Source organism: Macrobrachium nipponense, chromosome 4 (assembly GCF_015104395.2).
Source record: "Macrobrachium nipponense isolate FS-2020 chromosome 4, ASM1510439v2, whole genome shotgun sequence".
In the NCBI taxonomy this organism is placed as follows: domain Eukaryota; kingdom Metazoa; phylum Arthropoda; class Malacostraca; order Decapoda; family Palaemonidae; genus Macrobrachium; species Macrobrachium nipponense.
This window is the reverse complement of record NC_061100.1, coordinates 126,604,356-126,626,696: the sequence shown is the minus strand read 5'-3', so window position 1 is coordinate 126,626,696 and position 22,341 is coordinate 126,604,356. Positions and strand designations below refer to the sequence as shown.

Sequence of the window (22,341 nt, the reverse complement as noted above, 5' to 3'; positions counted from 1 at the left end):
GCTGATGTACATTAAGTAAAGTTGTAAAGAATCTTAATTATATTGCAGGTCATTGGTGTTCCAGTTGCTAGTTCTGGCACAGAAACCTTGATGCTGCAACCAGCAACAGTAACAGCACCAGGGACAGGGCCAGCCACAGTTGAGGCTGCTTCTACAAGTGGTACAGTCACTTACACAACAGCAACACAAGTCACTGAAGCTAGTGCTCCTCAGCCTGTGCAGTATACAGCTATTGGTGGAGATGTTCTGAATTTATTTCCACAGGTGGAGCAAGGCAAAGAATCGACACCCCCAGAAAAGTTTCCTGTTGTTGCAAAGCCTCATGATTGCACTGTGTGTGGAAAATCATTTGCTCAGAAGCCCACATTGTTTTCTCATATGCAGTCATCTCATCCTGACCTCTTTAGTTGTCCAGAATGCTGTCTGGCATTCACTACACGTGAGTTTCTTGAGTCTCATAAGGCTGAACATCAAAAACTTCATGTGTGTTCTCGATGTGGTATGGCTTTTACTAGTAAATCGTTTTTGACCCGACATCGTTTGCAGATGCATGGGAAAAACTCTTCTGCCACAGAAGAAAAGGAGAGATCATTTGCTTGTGACATATGTGGTACTAAGTTTTATCAGCAAAGTGACCTGAAGAGGCATATGTTAGGACATACTGGAGAAAAGCCCTTCAAATGCCAGAATTGTGAAGCAGGTTTTACCCGAATGTCTAGTTTGAATAAACATCGACGTATTCACACTGGAGAGAAGCCATATGTTTGTCTAGTTTGTAGTGAGGCTTTTGCTTATCGTTACCAGTTCAATAGACACAAGAGTATTCACAAGCGACTAGAGCAGGATGATTACTCTATGCCATATGTGTTTGTGGAATAATGAACGAAGTATAGCACTGTTAATATGTTTACCAGTGTGTATTTGAGGTAGGTATATTTCTTTTCATAGCAACATTTTGGTTTGTAGAGTGATCTATGCACTATTTAAATACATTTAGACATTTATTGACTTAATTTATGTGAATACTGTACTGAAGTTACTTAAAAAATAATGAAAGCTTGTACATCCATGCATGTTGCCGTTTTACAAAAACACCAGACTTCCAATCACAAGTTGAACCAATTTAAGAATTCATAATTGCATGCACTTACATAGTCACCTGATATTAGGTGCTCTTGAAATTGGCTTCCAAATAACTGTAGTGGCAGTTGCCTGTTATCGGCGGGGGTTCCATTCTCAGAGGGATGCTGATAAGCGAAAACTACCATTAACCGAGACACTGTGATTTATGGTGCCTTAATGGCGCTTATGGCGCCTTTGTTAGGCATGTTATGGTGCGCCATAAGGCTCCTTATGGCACCGATAACTGGAACTGCTCATTATGGCGCCATAAATCGCTGATTTTATGACACTAGACAAGCTCTAAAAAACCTGATTGCTGGTAACTGAGTCTGCCGATAACCGGGGGACTGCCTGTAGTTATGTTTTTCCAGTGCTTGCTTTTATAGTTACCATATATTTCGATGTATAAGATGACCTGAAGATATGAGGTAAAAAATCATGGCAAATTCTCATGAATTTATTTCGTGTCTGCAGTATAAGACAACTTCTAATTACAAACTTGAAAAGTTTTTTGGAGGCATGTGATTTTGTTCCTACACGATATACAAACCCTTGGTCATTTACCTTAGGAATTACATTGAGCGCAGGCTCGAATACAGCTGTTAAATTCTTGAACAAGTTGGATAGGCAGTATCATTTAGTAGTTGAGTAGACCTGCCTGCCTGGATGTAAACACTCCACTTTGCTTTCGGCCTTCTTCCAATGAAGATGTATGTTTGTGAGCTCTTGCTGACTAGCCTTTAATCACAATTTTCCTAGTGGGATCTTACCTTTATTATTTTAAATGAATATATGTAGTACATATTGTGTTTGATGTTAATAATTAATTGGCTTCAATAATTAAAAACCACTTTTAGTGATAGCCTTGCTAGCCGCCTTTCTGCTTTATGTGTTGAGAGTTGGTGGCAAAGGTGTGCCAACACCCTTATTACATATTTTCACCCTTTAACATCAGGGTGAGACAGTGTATTCGTTTGAAATTTACGATTAGGCTTTAGAAATTACTGAGGGGAACTCTAGAGATTTGTTCTTTGTTATTCTTTAGGTATTTCCTCTTTTCTTTCGTCCTTTTGCTAGAAAAGGAAGTGGTGCCCTTGGATGCGAGGAGAGCAGTCAAGAACAGTCAATCCTCTCTCTCTCTCTCTCTCTCTCTCTCTCTCTCTCTCTCTCTCTCTCTCTCTCTCTCTCTCTCTCTCTCTCTTTTTTCTTGGTTACACCTGGATGAACAAGGGAATAAGAGGAACTCTATAGAGTCTACTTCCCAGAGTTCAAATCCAGGTATGTTTGGCTTGAACTAGTCATCTTCATTGTCTTAACCCTTAAACGCCGAATGGACGTATTAAACGTCGAGTCAAAATGTCCCCCGTATGCTGAATGGACGTACCATACGTCGACTCAAAAAAGTTTTTTTAAAAATTCGTGGAAAAATACTTATAGGCCTACCAGCCGAAAACTTTTGAATCACGCGCCTTGGGGGATGCTGGGAGTTCACGGATCAAGGCGTTGTTTTGTTTACGATCGTTACGCAGGCGCGCAAGCGCGAATTTTTTTCTTATCGCACTAAAAAGTATCAGTGACACATCTCAAAAATTATTTCGTCACTTTGACATAATTTTTGCACCGTTTTAAATTATCCGTTACATGAAGTATTATATATGAAAATTTGCGCAATTTCATTTAGAATACAACTAAAATATACTCATGATTGTAGCTTTTATCAGTTTTGAAATATTTCCATATAAATAACGATAAGTGCCAAAATTTCAACCTTCGGTCAACTTTGACTCTACCGAAATGGTCGAAAAACGCAATTGTAAGCTAAAACGCTTATATTGTAGTAATATTCAACTATTTACCTTAATTTTGCAACAAATTGGAAGTCTCTAGCACAATATTTCGATTTATGGTGAATTTATGAAAAAACTTTTTCCTTACGTCCGCGCGGTAACTCTTCCGAAAAAAATCATACATGCGATTGTGGTAATGTTTGCACCATTTTAAAATAGGCGTTACATAAAGTTTTATATATGGAAATGTGCGCAATTTCATGCACAATATAACTAAAAACAACCCATGGTTGTAGCTTTTATCAGTTTTGAAATATTTTCATATAAAAAATGATAAGTGACAAATTTTCAACCTTCGGTCAATTTTGACTCTACCGAAATGGTCGAAAAACGCAATTGTAAGCTAAAACTCTTATATTTTAGTAATATTCAATCATTTACCTTCATTTTGTAACAAATTGGAAGTCTCTAGCACAATATTTCGATTAATGTTGAATTTATAAAAAAAATAACATTTTCCTTACGTCCGCGCAGTAACACTTCCGAAAAAATCATACGTGCGATTGTGGTAATGTTTGCACCAATTTAAATTAGCCGCTACATAAAGTTTTATATATGAAAATGTGCGCAATTTCATGTAGAATACAACGAAAAATAATTGAAGGTTGTAGCTTTTCTCATTTTCGAAATATTTGCATATAAATAACGATAAATAGAAAAAAAAGCCACGTTTGGTCAACTTTGACTCTACCGAAATGGTCAAAAAACGCAATTGTAAGCTAAAACTCTTATATTTTAGTAATATTCAATCATTTACCTTCATTTTGCAACAAATTGGAAGTCTCTAGCACAATATTTCGATTTATGGTGAATTTATGAAAAAAACTTTCCTTCCCTCCGCGTGCAGATTCTCCGCCATAAATCTCCGAATTGCGTACATCTCATTCTCGGAAAATTTACTCCCTTTCATATTAGGCATTTTGTAGTTTTATATATGAAAATGTGCGCAATTTCATGTAGAATAAAAGGAACAAATATTTGAAGGTTGTAGCTTTTCTAATTTCCTAAATAATTCCATATAAAAAAAAATTATTAAAAAATTTTGACATTTGGTCAACTTTAACTCGTCCGAAATATTCGAATACTGCAATTGTAAGCTAAAACTCTTACAGTTTCGTAATATTCCATCATTTAACTTCATCTTGAAACAAATTCGAAGTCTCTATAACAATATTTAGATTTATGGTGAATTTTAAAAAAATATATTTTTTTACGTCTGCTCGTTACGAATTCATGCATCATTTTGTGATAATATTTTCTCTGTGTTGCTTTTATCGTTTTACAATTTGTTATATACCAAAAAGATCGCAATTTAGTTTACATTACAATGAAAAAAAGTAACTTGTTACCTTTTACTGTTTTACGCACAGCGCGATTTGAATACAATTATATATGAAATTTCGTTTTTGCGCTATCATATATCGCATTATTTATATATGATAATGATAATTTTTATCCTTTCTGATGGTTGCATACTAAACTTCAGGCAATGACAAAAACAGGAGCCAAAAATGAACTCTTAATCTTGAAAACTAAGCGCGCTGTGATTTTTTGAACAAATTATTTTTTCCGCTTCCGCGCTCACTCAAAACCGGCTCCGGCATTCGGGGGACGTTTTGATTTTTACCGCTTCGGCGTTTAAGGGTTAAGTATCTTGTTATCACCATAGAAGCCTTCCTTTGGGACAGCTTCACATTTGCTCTCCTTATTAGAGAATGAAGGTAAGCTTCCAATCCTTATTCTCTCTCAAATGAAGAAGAATTAGGCAGGAGCTCGATTTAAAGGAACCTGCAAATATACTAGTATGTTATTCTCATGACATGTGTCTGTTCTCGGTTGCACCGTCCGAGTAATAGGCGCATATCTGTAAGTTAATTCTTCTGGTATGTGACCAAGATGAATAGTACCTTCTCTTAATTAACCTGAAACTCAGGACAGCCTTTTGGGCCTTCCAAGAGTTTCTGGTTTGGATTTTTAGATGACTATCGGTATTGTTTGCCAGCAACCCAGCATTTGCATTATTACTGAACAAGAGGGTTTCCTTCCCTCCCATTTTGGTTAAAATGAAGATGCTGTATCTTTTGCAATTCCAACAAGACGTCGAGGGAATGGCAGAGTACTGCCTCCACTCTTAGATTCTGTTTGTCTTAATGTTGTCTCCTGTATTGATGATTAACTACAAATTTGAATCTCTCTGCCCTGTCATCACAGACTTAGGTCTCTGGTTGGCTCGGAATTCTTGCATAAGTCCCACGTCTTGTGCTCCACATTTGCTGTTGCGAGAATTTTCAGACAGATATATCTCATTAAACTCATTATCATCTCTCTGTTTACCCCACGGTATAACAGAAGTCTGTAGTCTTCTGTTCCCTCGCATGATTTTCTTCAGACAATTTGCATTTTGTCTTCTAATATACATTTTCTAATTTGTAAGGTGTTCAATTATTCTTTGTTCAACCAAAATTGAAAATGAATAACCGAAGACTTCACTTGTTCCCAGCCAAACTAGCTCTGCTTCCAGAGTAGATAGAAAAGTTCCTCCCTGATCCAACACACAAGAAGCGGTTCTTCAGGCAGTACAATCTTTGTCTGTGTTTTCATTACTGAAAGACTCCGCCTTCATTGCAAGCACCGACTTTCTCGCCAAGCAGCAATGAAATAGTGGAATAGCTTTTTCAGCCCTCTGTAAAACACCAGGGATTAGAGCTGCCTTCACTGGTTGGTGTCATCAATGGGACTTTTTCTATGATCAGAATTGTGAGAGTTCACTTCTCTCCAATTCACCCGAGTCATTCACTAAGCAGTATTGTTTCTCCTTAATTGAGGTTTAACTATTGATGAGAAACTTCACTGTGTTGCCATCACAGGGACCTTGGTCTCTAGAAGGCATTTTACTCTTGTCTGTGTACCTACCTCGTGAGAATCATCATCTCGTCTCTCAACATCGTTGGCGAAGAATTAGGTGATTTGCATTGTTCTTTCTCAACATCACCCTTCAAAAGACAGGTGCCATGTTGTAACTCCATCTTAGTTATGCAATCATCCAGCGTCTGTTAATGAGTCAGAATCCTTCATGATCTCCTGTGCTTTGGACTTTGTATTGGTTGATCCAGATCAGTCACTACTTTGTCCTATTGGTGTGTTGCTGTATCTACGAAGGATCAACACTCTTCATTGAGTGTCAATACCGTTATCCACTGCTGACTTCCAATGCAGAAGTGTCTAATGACACGTCTTCCTCCGAGTCTTACGAGATCGTTAGAAACTCCTTTTCAGTTGGATACTTCCACTGTACGCTCTCAGAGAGCGAGCAGTGCCAGTGGTTTGGTACTTTTCATCACTCAGAAAAATATGTTGGACCAGAAGATTGATGCAGTCTCATCACGACCACATTTATATCTTTCTTCCTTGGGTCTGCCCACAGTTCCTTGGGCCAGTGGTGGATGCTCAACAGTTGTGTTTGCTTACCCGGCTCCTTCAAGAGGACAAGTTGGATCTTACCCATGGTGTGTGGTTCTAGAGGTAAGAAGGAAGGTTGAGGATAGGACTTGAACTTACACTTGCTGGTCGGGCTTTTGAAGTGGTAAGCTTTCACATCAAATTTTCTTACTATTTTTCGTATCAGAATCATGGAAGCAATTGCGCTTCTTCCTCTAGCAAGGGGAGGAAGGAGACTGGCAATAATGCAAACCCTACCCAGAACTTTGCATTAATGTCTCCGACTCTGAATGTTCTTCCCAGCCCTTTTTCTGATGAGTTACTTTTCCTCACTCATTTCAAAAAGGCCCAGAAGTCTGACTCTTGATCTTGCAGCTCCTATATTCCAATCAGGTTGTCAGAGGCAGGGGACTCCTACTCGTTCTTACGACCAGGAGGAATAGCCCAGCTGTGCTGAACTCCAGTCAGTTCTAGAAGGTCACTCATATTCCTCCCACCAATCAGTTAGTCTTCCCAATGTAAAGGACCGAGGGTTTGTATATCGTGTAGGAACAAATAAAAATTTTTTAAGTAAATTGTATTTTTCCTTACTAATCAAACCTGAGGTCCTGTACATTAATGCCCACCTCATGCCATCCCTCAATCTGAAACTTGGCTGAAAGGCAAAGTGGAGTGTTTACATCCAGGCAGGCGGGCCTACCCCCTACCAGACAGTTGTTACTGCCTAACCACGTTATTCAAGAATTTAATGGAAGTATTCCAGCCTGCTCTGAAAGTAATTCCTAATGTAAAGGACCTCAGGTTTGTATGGTTAGGAAAAATACAATTTACTTTAAAAAAAATTGTGATATTTGCAAAAATTAAACAGTACAACTATATTTACAAAATCATGGCTTAAATAAAGGATGTTTTGCTTGTTATATCCAATTACACTATTAGTATTATCATATGGTTACTGTATTACGGAATATAAACATTGTCATGTGCGTACACCATTTGCATTTGATATTGTTTACATTCTCAAAATCTTGGCTGATTGAGTATTATCAATATCTTCATTGCCATTTTTTGTTTGAAGAGATATAATTCGGAGATACCGTTTCTCTTAAATTAACGAAGTTTGGTTGAAAACGTGCACATATTACTTCAGCATTAGGTGCAATTTCTCCAGCTCCGAACATCACTTTTGCCTGGCTGTTATTCATTTTATCCAGCCTCGGCCATAACCTGCAGCATTAATTTACTAATATTCTTTCTCGAGATCTCCGTTGCATGAGGTATGAACAAAAATGTATTTTATTTTTACTGATGGAAGCTACCATTGAGACTCGGCAGGGTTTAACAACTTGACAGTTTAAACAGAGCTCTTTATAAAAACACTCAACAGTTACAGTAAATGATGTCCCCAATCAGCTGTTTCTCAATTTGGATTTTGTAAATTATCAAAGTTGGGTTTAATAAAGAACACTCAACAGTTAGAGTAAATGATGTCCCCAATTAGCTGTTTCTCAATTTGGATTTTGTAAATGATCAAAGTTGGATTTAAAAAAGCCAATTCTATATCATGTTTTTCATACATATGTCACCTAAAAGGGAAACCATTGTTTTATTTAAGTTTCATCACAGTTCATAAACGACTGCTAATAGCAATACAATAATGTACAATAATTATTGTATATATTGCTCATATGGCTGAATTGTTCTAAACAGTTACAGACAATTTTGCATGCTGCCTCACTTGATGTTCGCTGCAATTATTTTTAAAAAGCATCGGGAACGTGAAAGTAGAAAGTCTCATAGAATCATTTAATAAATGCCTTGGATGGTACCAATGATGAGTTATATGATAGTGACGATGAAGCTGAAGTTGACTCACCAAAACCAGACTGGAATCCCTATGATGGTGGCATATTTGTTGAATCATGATATGTGTGAGAAACTTTGAATGAAAAATGGATATTATGTTATCCTAAATTTTATTACTACCATAACTACAGTCTCATTGAAATTTCTGAAAGGTTACTGAAATATGAAGGTTGCTGTGAGTGCAACCATAACTTGATACACATCTTAGAATTCAAGGTTTGATTTTTAGCATTGTGGTATAAGATGACCCCATCTGTAAGGGTGAATTTTGAAATTTATAGGTTGTCTTATTTATGGAAATGTATGGTATGATTACTTGATGCTGGCACTAAGGATCACAAAATTTAGATATTCAATAAAACATACTGATAATATTATTGCAGCATTCTTAACTTCCAAGATTGCTTTCAGAAAAGATAAGTTTAGTTTCTGATGTAGTTTTATGTGTGAAAACATAAGTGTATAATCAGTTTTATCATATATTGCATAGTGGTGTATTTTCTGAATTTCAAAAGTTTTTGGTAATTGTTAAGGGATCATCATAATCTGTCTCATCAGAGTATAAAGAAAATTTCAGTGTGTTAAACGCACAATGATAATTATGAAAAACTATTAATTTTGTTTTAGAGAATTCTATGGAAAAATTAGCATAATTTATATAAAAGATTAAATTGAGCTTGAAAGGGGGTTAATATGGTCATCAAGAAAGAGAATTTTTCTGTCAATGGAAAAGGGTAAATTCACAAAACACTTCTACTGAAGTTGTAAAGGAAAGACTTCTCTGTGTTGTCCAGGAGATACTGTAAATGGAGATTTTATAAATAAAGCTATAAAGTCAAAATGTAAGTTTAGCAAATGAGAGTTTAGGAAGACTGCTGTTGAAAGCCAAAATTGAAAATAACAAGGACCCAGAGGAACCCTTATGTAATGTTAATGGGTTACATAAGAATAAGACGAAAATGCTTATCGTATTTTAATTATTGACAGTGTTTTTAACTTCATTCTTTTTTTTTAATATTTCTGTTGTAATGTACCTGAATACAGTATGTTAAGGAATTATTGTCATTTATGTTTTAAGGTATTTTAACAAGACCTCCAAGTCTCATTTTTACTCATAGGGTTAGTTTGAAGGGTCTATTCTTGAGAGGTGAAAAATGAGGCAGAGTAGAATGAAAGAAGTTTGGCCCTCTTGATGGGAATGATCAAAATGAGGGAATGATGATAAATGACAGAAAGCAATGCATAAGTGCTGTGCAAGACTAAGCAATAAGCAACGTTCCCTTTACTAGGACAGGAATTGGAAATTGTAGGTTAGCTAGCTAACTTACATAATGTAAATATTATTGTTTTCATGAGTTATGGAAAGCATAATGGCAGTCATTCCTCCCATATACCTTGTATTTTCTTTGCACCCTTAGGTTTGGTAATTTCATCAGTAGCCTTACAAAAAAGTTTATTGATGTAAACAGTTACATAGATAAATATGTATCGGTGAACTAATGCTACTCTTGGGAAGAAAAAAGGTGCTCTGTTATAGATCATTGTCATAATACCTCATAGAATAGAAGAATGCATATAAAGAAAACTAAGGCAGTCTGTGGAGGTATTATGCATAACAAGATTTTAGTACAAAATTGGGAGGGCTGGAGTCAGGAAGGACAACTGTTTATAAAATATCTGCCAAAACCAATTATGAAATGAGCCATTTAAGACAGAAAAAGGAAAAAATTCTCCCAACCAAGGATTTAAGTTGAGAAGAAGATAGATTATGTACAAGTGATATGGTAATGATTGTTATCTTAAAATTTAAATCATAATCCAACACAGTATATGGTAGCTTAAGCAGTGAAAAACCTCTAGTATTATAACCACTCACTGAAAATGGAGAAATAACAAGAACAAAATTATAGAATCCAGACTGCCTCTTCTGAAAAAAGGGTAATAAGATTACATTGCCCATTCATTATGTTTAGCATAACTAATTAGTTTTTTGGTGAATTATTCCTTGGTAAAGCAGTTTCTTAGCATGAAGAAATTGATTAGGGTAATTATTATCTTTAATACTGATATAGCAGTAATTAAACAAGATTAAATAAGATTTCCGTTATTAGAGCATAAATGGAATTTTGTGATTAAGATCAAAAGAAAAGGCAAACTTAAAATTAGTTTTTGTAAGAATTAAATCTACAGATCATACAACTTTAAACAAAACTTTAAGGAAAATGAATAACACAAGCTTCCTTTAAAATACCAATACTTTACTTTTATGTTCAATAGAGATGGTAATTACTTAATTACTAGAATGTTCTAGCCAGTTTACAAAATTTCTCAAGGTAGTAACTAAAAAAGTGCAGGGTTGAAGAACTAGTCAGTTATGATATATTGCGTAGGGATGACAATGACTAACTTTATTTCATGCTGAAATGCATTATTTTAGCATTGGTAGTTACTGATTCATGTCAGGAAACTAAAAGATTTATTATAATGTGTCAAGTAGAGACTGGCTGAATGGTTGGACTGTTAGGTATGGCAAATCTAAAGAAGGGGAAACAGAGCTTTAAGAGGTTAGATCAGTCGATTATTTATTAGAATTTCTAGCATCTTATTACTATTATTATTATTGAATAAATGAGAGCATTCAAAGCAGGCATATTATTATTATTATTATTATTATTATTATTATTATTATTATTATTATTATTATTATTATTATTATTATTATTATTATATTAGTGCAAATTTGTTCTACCAGATTACTAAGTTTTATTTTGGTGTTCTGATGATTGGCTGGATTGGATGATTTCTAGGTAGGATGAGGAAAGGAATTGGATAAACAATGAAAGACACAGCAATGCAGTCAGGAGACACTGCAAAGAACCTATAGTATTGCCTGCATCATTGCAGCAGGTTAAATATTATATTTGACATTTAAAGTTCTTGAGGTGTTATCGTTAGTGTCGTTTATGTGATCTTTATGAGCTGCAGGTGCCTTCAGTATCTAAGTAACAGGATGATAATGTTAAAGTGACGGTGATCATCAAATGTATGGCAGCCAATTATCTCTGAATTGGTGAAGTTTTCCTTTTTTTCTTTTGTTTAGTGAATTAATATTTAATGTCGGTGGTACATCCCAGTGGGTAGCATTTGTTTTAGATACCCTCACATGTCAGAATTGAGCAGTATTCATATCTATGAGCCCCACTAGTAATTTATAGTGAGCCTTTTGTAGCACAATGTAGATGGGACTAAAAGCCTTGCTTTAACCCCTCAGTTCTTAGTTTCATTGCTTTCCAAATTCCTGCCTGTTACAGTTCTGGTCAGTTTCCTCACAGTTATATTAGTAAATTCTTTCCAAGATTTTGGTCCTTGTCTTTTTAGCTCTGTAATCATGGAGCATTTAAAGATGTTTGTTATTATTATCCTTTTATTCTTTCAAGTTTCAGTGATATCCTACATAAGTCCATTTAATGACCTGAATGTTCTTGTTGCTTTACTACTGTAGCAGCATCTATAACCTTTTAAGCAATTAAGAGTAATTGTACTGCCAATGAAGTCATATGGGTGTTGGATTGGTTTGTCTTTCACACTGTCCATCATTATATGAAGAAATTAATGAAATTCAACTGTATTTTTTCTCAGATTAGAAAAATCTACTGATATTTATCATATTTATCTAAACATATATGCTGTGCTAATCTATTAACTGTGGTCCACACTATTGTCTTAATTTTGGCTTGGAACCTCGTGGCGCTTCAGTCTTTCTTTAACTCCCTTGGAGAGTTGACTTTTGCTTTGCTTTCTTCCCCCCAAGCTGGTTTTTTACTTAAGCTTATGGCTTCTTATGACGGCATAGTTTGGTTCGTCTCTGCATTCAAGTGAAGGGCAATCCTCTTCCGCTCCCTTCAGCGATAGATTTTCTTGGTAAATTCTTTGCTATTCTTCATGTGTGTGTGTGTCCTGGGGAGGCCCTCCAGTTGCTGTAGGAGACAATAGGAGAAGACCTTTTCACCATCTTTGCCGTCAGTGAGGCCTTTGACTCGGGTTACCAGTCTGTATGCCGTGACGTCACTTTCACACTTTTCCGCCTGCGACATCAGCTTCGGTGACTTCTCTCCCTCTCCCTGTTGCCATGACATCACTCCCAGCCTCGTCCATGACATCATCACAGTCGTTTGTCAGCCCATCAGAGGTGTCCTTTTAATAGATGGTTGATTGGCTGGACTCTTTGTTTAGTAGGTGTCCTGCGGTTCCAAGCAAGAAGCATGGTAGGGCAAGGGCTCCATAGCTTTCTCCTCCTCCTCCCCCTTGTTCTTGAGTTGGACACCCCAGTAGGCTGTCTGTGAACCAATTTGTTTATCAGCCATAGTAATTTTTTCATAAGATATAATTTATACTTGCTTTGTTTTTTCCACATGCTCAAGATGATTGCATATTTAAATTTTTTTAACAATAGTGACTGGCTAAAATTGCAAACAACAACAATGAAATGCATGAAGTAAAAAAGAGAGAGAGAAAGGTGAAATAGTATTGTATAGTATAACTGTGATTACCTTTGAACCAGTTTCACCCAATAATTTTTTATCCAAATCAGCAATAATTTTTCCACCTCAATTATTTTTGTCTGAGTTTCATAAGCATTGTCTCTCCTGCGACATCAGCTGCTTTGATGGCCTCTTTGTATTAATATCATTTAGATTGTGGGCTTGGCCATACCCGACTGCATGGTACTGTGGGACAAAAGTAACAACTTTTGTAATTCACTGTGATTTTTTTTCAGCCTCTTCATAATCATTTGGGGATTTACGCACTTTTTATTTTGTAACTACTAATTTTTTATGGTCCCATCTTGTTTTTTGTTAGGATTAAAACAATTTTTTCTATAGAAAAAGATGCAATCCACAAACATTTCAGCATATGAAGAGAGTGACATCTGTTTTAAAACTGAAGCACAGCATACATATTTTGACCTTTGTTTGCTGTTTGTAAATTATTGCGTTTTTCCGTCAGAATTTTTTTTGTAAACTGATATGCCTGTGATGCAATTCAGTATGACCATTGGTTCCCAATTTGAGACTTATGGATATGTTCATTGAAGTGAAAATGGAAAAAGGTAAAATTAAATAAATTGAAAATCCAAGTACAGCATAAATGATGAAGGGAGCAGACCATTAAATGGCAGAAAGCCATGTAGCTGGGGTCTGTGGCATGCTGCAAAGAAACTATACCATCTACAGACAAGGCTCACTCATCTCCTTATATGTAACTGGTATGCGTATCTTTATAGTACATAATAGCTTAGCACTAACTCATATGTTTGCAACCATCTAAAAACTTTTATTTTTCAAGTATCGTTGAATTTGTAAAAGGGCCTGTTCAACTTGTGATTAGAATTCAAGTGCTGTAGTGCATCACTGGGTTGTATGTTACAAAATATAGACATTTGTAAAAATCTTAAGACCTAGGTGCACAAGGAACTTTAGTTTATTTATAGTCAAGAAATGTTTTATAATGACACTGCCATCATTTGTATGACATATCAGCGCAGACACTTTTGCTATCCAAAAATTTTACCTGTCTCATTAAGAAATGATCGTGTACATTAATGTAATACAGAGCTGTTACATAAGGCACTGTACTTCATAATATTGTAAAACTTGAGTAGATTTCACCTATTTTCTTACAATTATATGTTAAGGTCTGTGACAAGTGTTCCTGTATAGTCAGTATGGAATGTCTGTATTGTATTAGTTTTTAAAATTTAGCTTTAATTATTGTAAATTGTAGATAATTACAGAAATTTATGTAATATTGAATGTTTGTACATAAAATATATACTGTAGATTTTGTTTAGAATGAAATATAAATCAAAGCAAGACTATATATTTGTAGCTGTTCTATCCTTAAGTATTGTACCAAAAGACCATGGGTGTTTGCTAATTTATCTTTGCAACACCAACTTCATTCAGTCCTAAAATGAGATGGGAATTATTTTAAAAATTGCAGTAAAACAGATAATTAAGAAAAAGGTCCATTTAGAATGGGATAAGATTTAAAAACTGTACCCATATAATAAACATACCTATTATTTTACTCAAGGCTTGCAGGATAAGCAAAATGTACCTCAGGTAATGTGGATTTTTAGAATTATTATATCTTATGAAACATAAATAAGTATCTTAGAAGATACTTTATAATGTTTATATTTTATTGTGTTTTAACATGTAATCCTTTGTTGTCTGCTTAAGAAATTACCTAATACCAACTCTCAACGTGACATCACTGTGAGATGCTAAATAAGATATACACAGCAGGTAACAGGGCTTATTATGTACAAGGCACAAGTTCATCTGGTGATTTGTAGGCAAATACCACATACTAACATGTTGGATTTTAAAGGCAAGTTTATTAGCCAGAATCCAAATCTGTATTTTTCAGTAATTATGACAATGTAAGAGTGTTTAAGAGTTTTCAGTAGATTACCAATTAGAATTTCTCTTATTTTGATGTAGGTAGTCAAATCTTTATAGCTATCATATCTTTAATAGTAATTCATACCATTCAAGCATAGGCTAACCTACCATGCCTCTGTGGAGACTTTAAGACCATGCCTCTGTGGAGACTTTAAGAAGTTTTGCTGTCCTTTCAAAGTAGAGAGGCTTCACCAATCAATCGGGTCCCTATCTCTTCACAGCTGGAGACTATCAAGTACCTCCTGCGAGCGAGAGGCTTTTCTCGCAGAGCAGCATCAGAGATGTTTTGTTGTCTCAGAAGATCATCTACGATAGCTGTCTACCAGGGGAAATGGGCCATTTCCTTTGATTGGTGTTGTCAACAGGGGTCTCTCTCCGGTTGGTACTACTACTTGACACTTAAACAGTGGACCTCCTAATTTTTCTCTGTAGGGAGAAACTTCTGTGTTAGCAATCAGGGGCTATAGAGCTGCTCTAGGATTTGTTCTGCATCCAAAAGATGTAGATCTTTCTTCTTTGTGGACTCTTAATGTTAAAAACATGTGGGGTTGGGGTCCATAACCTTTGAATTTGTCATGGAATTTTGTAGCTGACTCAAAATCCCTTGGTTCACAAAAAGCGAGTCTTTCTCAATACCCTCCCTTGGTGGTTTTGTTAGTAATGGCCCAGAAGAATTACTCTTATGTCCTGTCAGGGTGATGCATAGCTATCTAAAAAGGATTAGATGTCCCAGACCTGAATGTTGAAGACTTTGTTAGTACAGGCCAAAACAAGAAGGCAGTGCCTAAAAATACCATCTCCTTTTGGCTATGTGAAGTGATTGGACAAGCTTGCAGTTCTACTTCACATACAAATGCCAACACAGTGTATGCAAGAGTGAAGGATGTTAAGGGGCTAGGTCCCTCCATTTCATTATAAAAGAACTTTGAAGGCTGGTACATGGCTTCACAACCTTTTCTCTGCAGTACATTGCCCCATAGTCCTTGGACACCTCTTCCTTTGGTCCAGTGGTGGCTGCTAAACAAGTTGTGTAGCTCATCCAGTGCCCCCTGTGGGACAGTTTGTATCTTGCCTAAAATGGTATAAAAGTAAGTGAATGAGATGACTGGTCATCGTCCTTTCTCTTTTTTTTTTCTCCTTTACCAGCTGGCAGTCGAGAGATTTGATCCATCATGTGCTGGAAATGGATAGATACAGGTATGCGAGCTTCCATTCTATTTGACTAGTATTTTTAATTTTTCCTACACAATACAAATTTCTTAAATTTCTTATGGAAGCAACTCCCTTCCTCTCTTACAAGGAGAGAGGAACTGCCAACAAACAAGGCTGGTTGCTAACACAGTTTTGTTGTCTTCAACAACTAAAGGTTCTTTACCTTCCTCCAAGATAATGTAGGCAGAGTACACATTGTCTCTTAACTTGGATGTCTGACTGGAAAGTAACCTTTTGCTTAACCGATCAGAGGCATACGACTCCTTCCTATGTCCTATCTTTAGCCAAGAAGTGATCCCGGGTGAGTCAAACCTCTAGTTGTTTAAGCTTGCTTCATCCTTCCTCCAAGAGTAAATATGTTTGGACCAAAGATTTGTCCTGTATATGAACAAATGACAAATATTAATTTGTATTTGTCCATATATGTAACAAACCTTCAGTCTCAACATTAGGATCAGTCTTCTGGTGCCAGCTGGAAAACTAGTAAAATTAATAAAAATTGTGTATGCAAGGAACTATTGGCATCTTTGCTTGATCATTAGCTATGTTGGAGCTCCCACAATCCCTTCGGCTTCTCGTGATCACGTCAGTTATTTTCTTGCCGCCTTTAAGAGAGGATGCGCTTTGCTCTGTCCATTTTGAAGCCAGTTTAGTTGGCCCACTTTTTCATTTCTTTCCGTGTTTCAGTGTGTGTTTTCCGTTGGATTTTACGAGTATTGGAATTTTATGGTACTTTTATCTCCCTGGCAAAGATTTCTTTGGAATCTCACAAGAAACAGAGGAAATATCAGGGTATTAGTGGGTTCCCTTGTTTGAGATTCTTGACATCGGTGTTCAGAGTAGGTGCAGAGAAAATGTATGTACAATTACCAACCCTTGTTCTGTATGTCATTTTTGGTTGGTGGAACAATAGAAAAGGTTTTATGAGAAGGGTCAGTACAAGAGGAAGGAGGCAACACCATTTTTGGATGACGAATCGCCTTATTTTCTTTTGTTCTGTCTCATTGTGATGCTGATCCATATATTTCTCCTCCTACCCTAGATGTTTCCCATACCTCATCAGGTTCATCCAATGATTTGTGTTTGGATGCATCAGGGTGGTTTTGGGCCTAATTATGACCCTTCCTTCCTGCAGGAGCATCGCCATCTTTGTCTTATGTTTCAACTACGGGTGCACAGAGGATGAAGGATATGTGGGTGGCTCTATGCCTATCAGGGGTACCAACTTTGGATGGCCTGTTGTCTTCAAGTCCACGACTTATCTCCACACACCCACCTGGTGTCAAAACGATTGCCACCATCGCTGACATTCTCACCATAGTACCATCTCTTGTGAGTGCTGCTGTTTTGTCTAAGTCTGTATACAAGACTTGTTGCCACTCCCCCACTTTTACGAGCCACTGCACTTTTGTACTTTTATAAGTACAGTTCCATTGTCACTCAACCCTGTTTGACATTGTCATTCAATAAATGTGCACAAGCTGTTATAGAGTTTTGTGCATAGTACTTGTTGGGATCATTTACCTCTTGCTCATAATGTCATACCTTTGTTGGCCAATTTATCTCACATCATCCCAGTATGTCGAGCCACATATGTAGAAGATTACAAACTTTTCCAATCCCTCGGAATGGAAGGAATCTCGAAGGCGAAACCCTTACAATATGGGTGGAAGCCCAGAGAGAACAGGTCAGGCAAGAGAGAGCACAAAAGCAGCAGGTGCTTGAGCTGTAAGGGAGGAAAAGAAAAAGGCAGAGAAAGAAGCTGAGGAAGAAAAACCAACATGAATTTGGACTAGTGCATCCAGAAACAGCTCTCTTGCAAAAGCAGAAATGAAGGCCCAGGAAGAACAACAAACTTTGAACTCTCCATGGAACAAGTTCACTTATTCAGCCTCAAGGGATGAGTTCACTTATTCAGCCTTGGATGGACACACATCAAGTGTGTGTTTGACAATTTCTCCCTACTGTGAATAAACTCATGAAGGGAAAGGGTTACATCGCCCTTCAAGCTCTGCCCACTGCTGATCAGGAAGACCAAGCTGCAGTGAGGTAAGTTATCTCTAAAGCTCATGAAATAACTCCAGAGAAGTGGCGACAGTGCTAGCGCAGTCTCCCCAAAGAGGCAGGAAAGTCCTGGCCAGACTGGATCTATTACAAAACTCAGAATTTCAACTGAAGGATGACATCCCTTCCTGAGAAAAACTTACACTGAAGTCCCTTGCTACTTAATTACATGAAAGACCCTCTGCAACCGTTGACAAATGTTGTCGACTAACAGATGAGAGGGAAACTTGTCACAAGCATCCGAGTTCCTTAAACAAGAAAATCTCACCTCCTGGTCATACCTCTGCCTCTGCACATCCTAAAAATAGTTTCCCTTCGAAGTTGCCCACTTATCACCTGTGCAAGAAGGTTGGACACAGTTGACCAGTGTCCAAGCAAGAACAAGAATAGCCACCAGTCATCCTTGAGTAGGTCTGGCAAGATTACTCCTGCCTGGAGCACCAACACTGCTCCAGGCTCCCACACTCATGCTAGCGCTCCTGCTGTAGCAGGACCAAAATGAGATTTCAGCCAGGCAATCTGTAGAAATTGCAACCAGCAAAGTACTTATCAGCTTGACACATGCTCTGTCCAAAATATGGAACCCAAGACAAGGTACAGACAGCTACACCTGCCATTGCTTTGGCAGCTACCACATCACCCCTCAGCCATCCTGCAGAAGGCTCTATCTACCTGGCACCTCCCAACAGCATATCCCACACATGCCAGGTCTGAGTTGTCAAAGAGACTGCCACACAGATATCCATCATACAAAAAGATAGAATCCCTTATGGGGCTGCAGTTGACCCCCATTAGATCACAACCATGAAAGTATCAATTGTGTGAATTTTGTTCTTCCCACAGTGCGTTTGAGGATAACGAGGCCTCATACATCCAAATCTTACAAGTTGGCAGTTCCCAAATCTCTCCTGCTGGGACAGGATTCCTTGACCCCAACAAACTCAAGACACCCTAGGATGTCTGGAAGCCGACTGTCTCTGATCTCTCTGCCAGTGTCACACTCCATCTCATTTGGACACCGAATGACTCGGAAAGCTAACCGCCATGTCTGGCCCTGACTTAGTTCCAGTGCCAGCCCGTAACGCTCATCTCCCTCCCTGCTTGCATGGCCCTGCCGAGATGACATTGTCAGTGCCAAATGAAGATTCAATTCCTGCGCTTGATCTTGTGTAGGTATCAGAACCAGAGCCAGACAGGGGACTAACCCGTAGTTCAGCAAGGTCTTTCCTGTCACATAGTACATCCTTAAGATATCTGCTTTTCCCTCTTTTCCTCCCCTCAAATAACCTACAGAGATGTAGGTTTTGGGAAAGTAGTTTAACATTTTGAGAAATAAGGAGCATAAACTTACTTTGTAAAACATGTACTTTTTGACCATATCATAAAGAAGTCCCCAAAGGTCCGTGACGCATCCCAGAGGTAATCTTAGGAAGAATAGGAAGAACCACCCAGTCATTATGGGATTTTCGCATCCAACTTAAGCAAAAGCCAAGTGGATTAACCCACTTGCAGCCCCTTTTGAAGAATAGCCGGGGTCATTAGCGGTCATCGACTCCCTTACCTGTCCTCACCTTTATTCCTTGCACCTGCATTCTCGAAATTAGCTTCCCTCTGACTTGACCCTTGTAATCCTCAGGTAGTTCCCCTGCTACTTTATCTACTCTCAAGTCAAGAGACTTACACATTCTATTCCTTTCCTGACTATGTATTGTGGTTCTGGCCTTCATCCATTTCCCCATTTCCATTCCATTTTAACTGTAGAAACTGAAGCATCCCACTGGGACCCCAAAGCAATAGACAAGCAAGCCATATGCGATCACAAGAAGATGACAATAACGACTGTCCCTCATCTGGTATAAAGAGAGGCATTACTGCTGACAAAGTAGTAGTAGAAGTTTGAGTCAAGGAGAGAGGACCCACTGCCGGACGTTCATCAGTAGAATGTTGCTGGTCATTAACTCCCAGAGTCCGGGCTAATATACACTAATACTTACACCCATGACTGAGCTAAGTTTAAGAATGGCCAATTTAAAAGAAAAACATAAAAAAAACTCATCATAGGAAAGAGGAAAATATGTATATTCACATGGTATAAGAAAAAAAAATGTCTATACCTTCCACCAGAAGTTGTAAGTCAATATTTGCCATTCCTTGCAGGCCTCTTTTGTCCTTATAACAGTCGTAAAAAATACGCTAATTATACATAGTTGTAAGTTCTTTCTAATATTTTTTTTTATTTTGTCAAGTTGAAATTACAGCTCAACCAATATCATAAAAGATAAGAAGTAAAACCGGAAACAAATTCCTCGAATATTTAATGTAAAATATGGACAACGCATCCTTGGATGGGAATTTGTGACTGACATTCCCCCTTACTACCTCAAGCAAGACAGGGTTTCTCAGCTCGCTCACACACTTATAGGGTGATGTGAAGAGTTAGTCAATAGTGATATATGGAACTAGGGGAACATTTTCCCCACAAAATTCGTTCAAACTGTATGGCGTCAAATCTTAATCACATATCTACGATACCCATCCACTGCCCTGAAGCTTTATGTGATCATATGTATATGATACCCGAACTCTGGGGTTAATCTGCCTGCATAAGCACCTGTTACCTGCCAGTACCTGAGCACTTGAGGAGAAGTCCATATCTGACACCCCGTCAATGCTGCACTTGTTAGAAGGTGGGCGTGCGTACCATCAATGATGATCCTCTGTGCCGTGACAACCAAAAGCACACCTCCATCTCTCACCGCATTCTCCCTGGGTCTGGACCGATTGCAACACTGATTGGTAAAGTGATTGGAAATTGTATGTCGGCCTTACCACATCCTGAATACTTATTTCTTGCATTTTGCTGTTCTCTGAGCCCTTAACTTTTGCAATCTCCCTACAAGATTCCTGTTGTATGACCTGTAAATTCGTGAATGTAAATTTGTAGAAACGCCAATTAATTTTAACATTGCTACTTGCTATTACAGTGATAAATTTTGTGATGTGGTACATGCAGAGTTTTATATTCTGAAGTGTTAGTATTTCACTTGGTGTTATCCCATTTCAATTTAATTTGTCACTCCCTCGTGTGTTACAATGATCCCTGCACTGCAAGATCCGTTCATGAGAGTTCTTGGGGTGTCTCCGGTTTATTTGTTTGTATGGTGTTTTTATGTTGCATGAAACCAGTGCTTATTCAGCAACGGGACCAATGGCTTTACGTGACTTCCGAACCACGTCGAGAGTGAACTTCCATCACCAGAAATACACATCTCTGACCCCTTAACGGAATGGTCGAGAATTGAACTCTCAGCCACCGAGGAGGTACGCCAACACCATTACTGACCACGCCACTGAGGTGCTGTCTCCGGTTGATTACTGGTGCCACTTAATTGACATTACCAGAGCCACATCTGGTCAAGCATTTTCCAGAACCAAGTGTGAAGAGTGTGCTACAGTTTATTTCTTGTACCACCTTTGCAAACATACTAAACTGTTATCCATTTTTGAATTTATGACTTCACCAAATTCTGTTGAGTGTATATGAGGGCCTTAAAACCACAAAGGCTCAAGAGCCACTTTTTCAATGAGAAAAATGCTCCTAAAGTTTATCAACAATGAGTCCGCTTCTCAGAAACATACCAAATTTGTAACTAATTGTGTGGTGCGCTTGCACACAAGCACATGAAATGTCGCCCCCCTCCCCTTCTGTTTATGTAAAAAAAAATGCAATAAGCGCTTTAAACATACATAAACAGTGTTATCTGAAGTCAATACACCTTCCTTGTATTACAGTAACAAGACCAATATTATGACTGTAATATCAATAATAATAATAATAATAGTAGTAATCATATGCATTATTATTATTATTATCAATAATAATAATGAAAATAGATGGAGTGAAGAGGCACAGTGTATTGTAAAAAATAGTGGAAATACTGTTACTAGTGAGAATACTGCACACTGACCAATACAACAATCACGCCCCGACGTATGTGTTGTTTTGGAAAGACTGGCTGGGACTCTTACAGGTTTGTATGGCGCATGATGATTGGTTGCCGAGACACGCTTCTTATGGGGATAATTTCTGATTGGGAGAGAGACACCTACTTGGCATGTACTGCACACTCCCATTGGCTCACTCCCTCAGCCAGCACATAAGCCTATGTCGTTTATAAGTGCCGTACCACTTTCCCCGAGTGAAGACTACTTTGGATAGGTAAGTTCGTAATTTCCTATGTATTTACAGTAATTTTGACCATAAAGACAGTGGATACCAGTGTTACAAATGTCATAGACAGAGAGGGAGAATGGGCAATTCT

The 22,341-nt window shown here is 37.7% G+C and overlaps 1 protein-coding gene across 2 annotated transcripts in view; it reads left to right on the top strand.

Annotated features, from left to right (window-relative positions):
• The window catches only part of LOC135211142 (uncharacterized), an 82,035-nt gene extending 67,884 nt beyond the window's left edge, over positions 1 to 14,151 (top strand). For both annotated transcript variants that reach the window (XM_064244301.1, XM_064244302.1), the window contains one exon: positions 49 to 14,151. In XM_064244301.1, the coding sequence (XP_064100371.1) occupies positions 49 to 879 (831 nt within the window). In that variant the 3' untranslated portion in view covers positions 880 to 14,151. The remainder of the gene's footprint in view (positions 1 to 48) is intronic.
• The last annotated feature ends 8,190 nt before the right edge of the window (positions 14,152 to 22,341 follow it).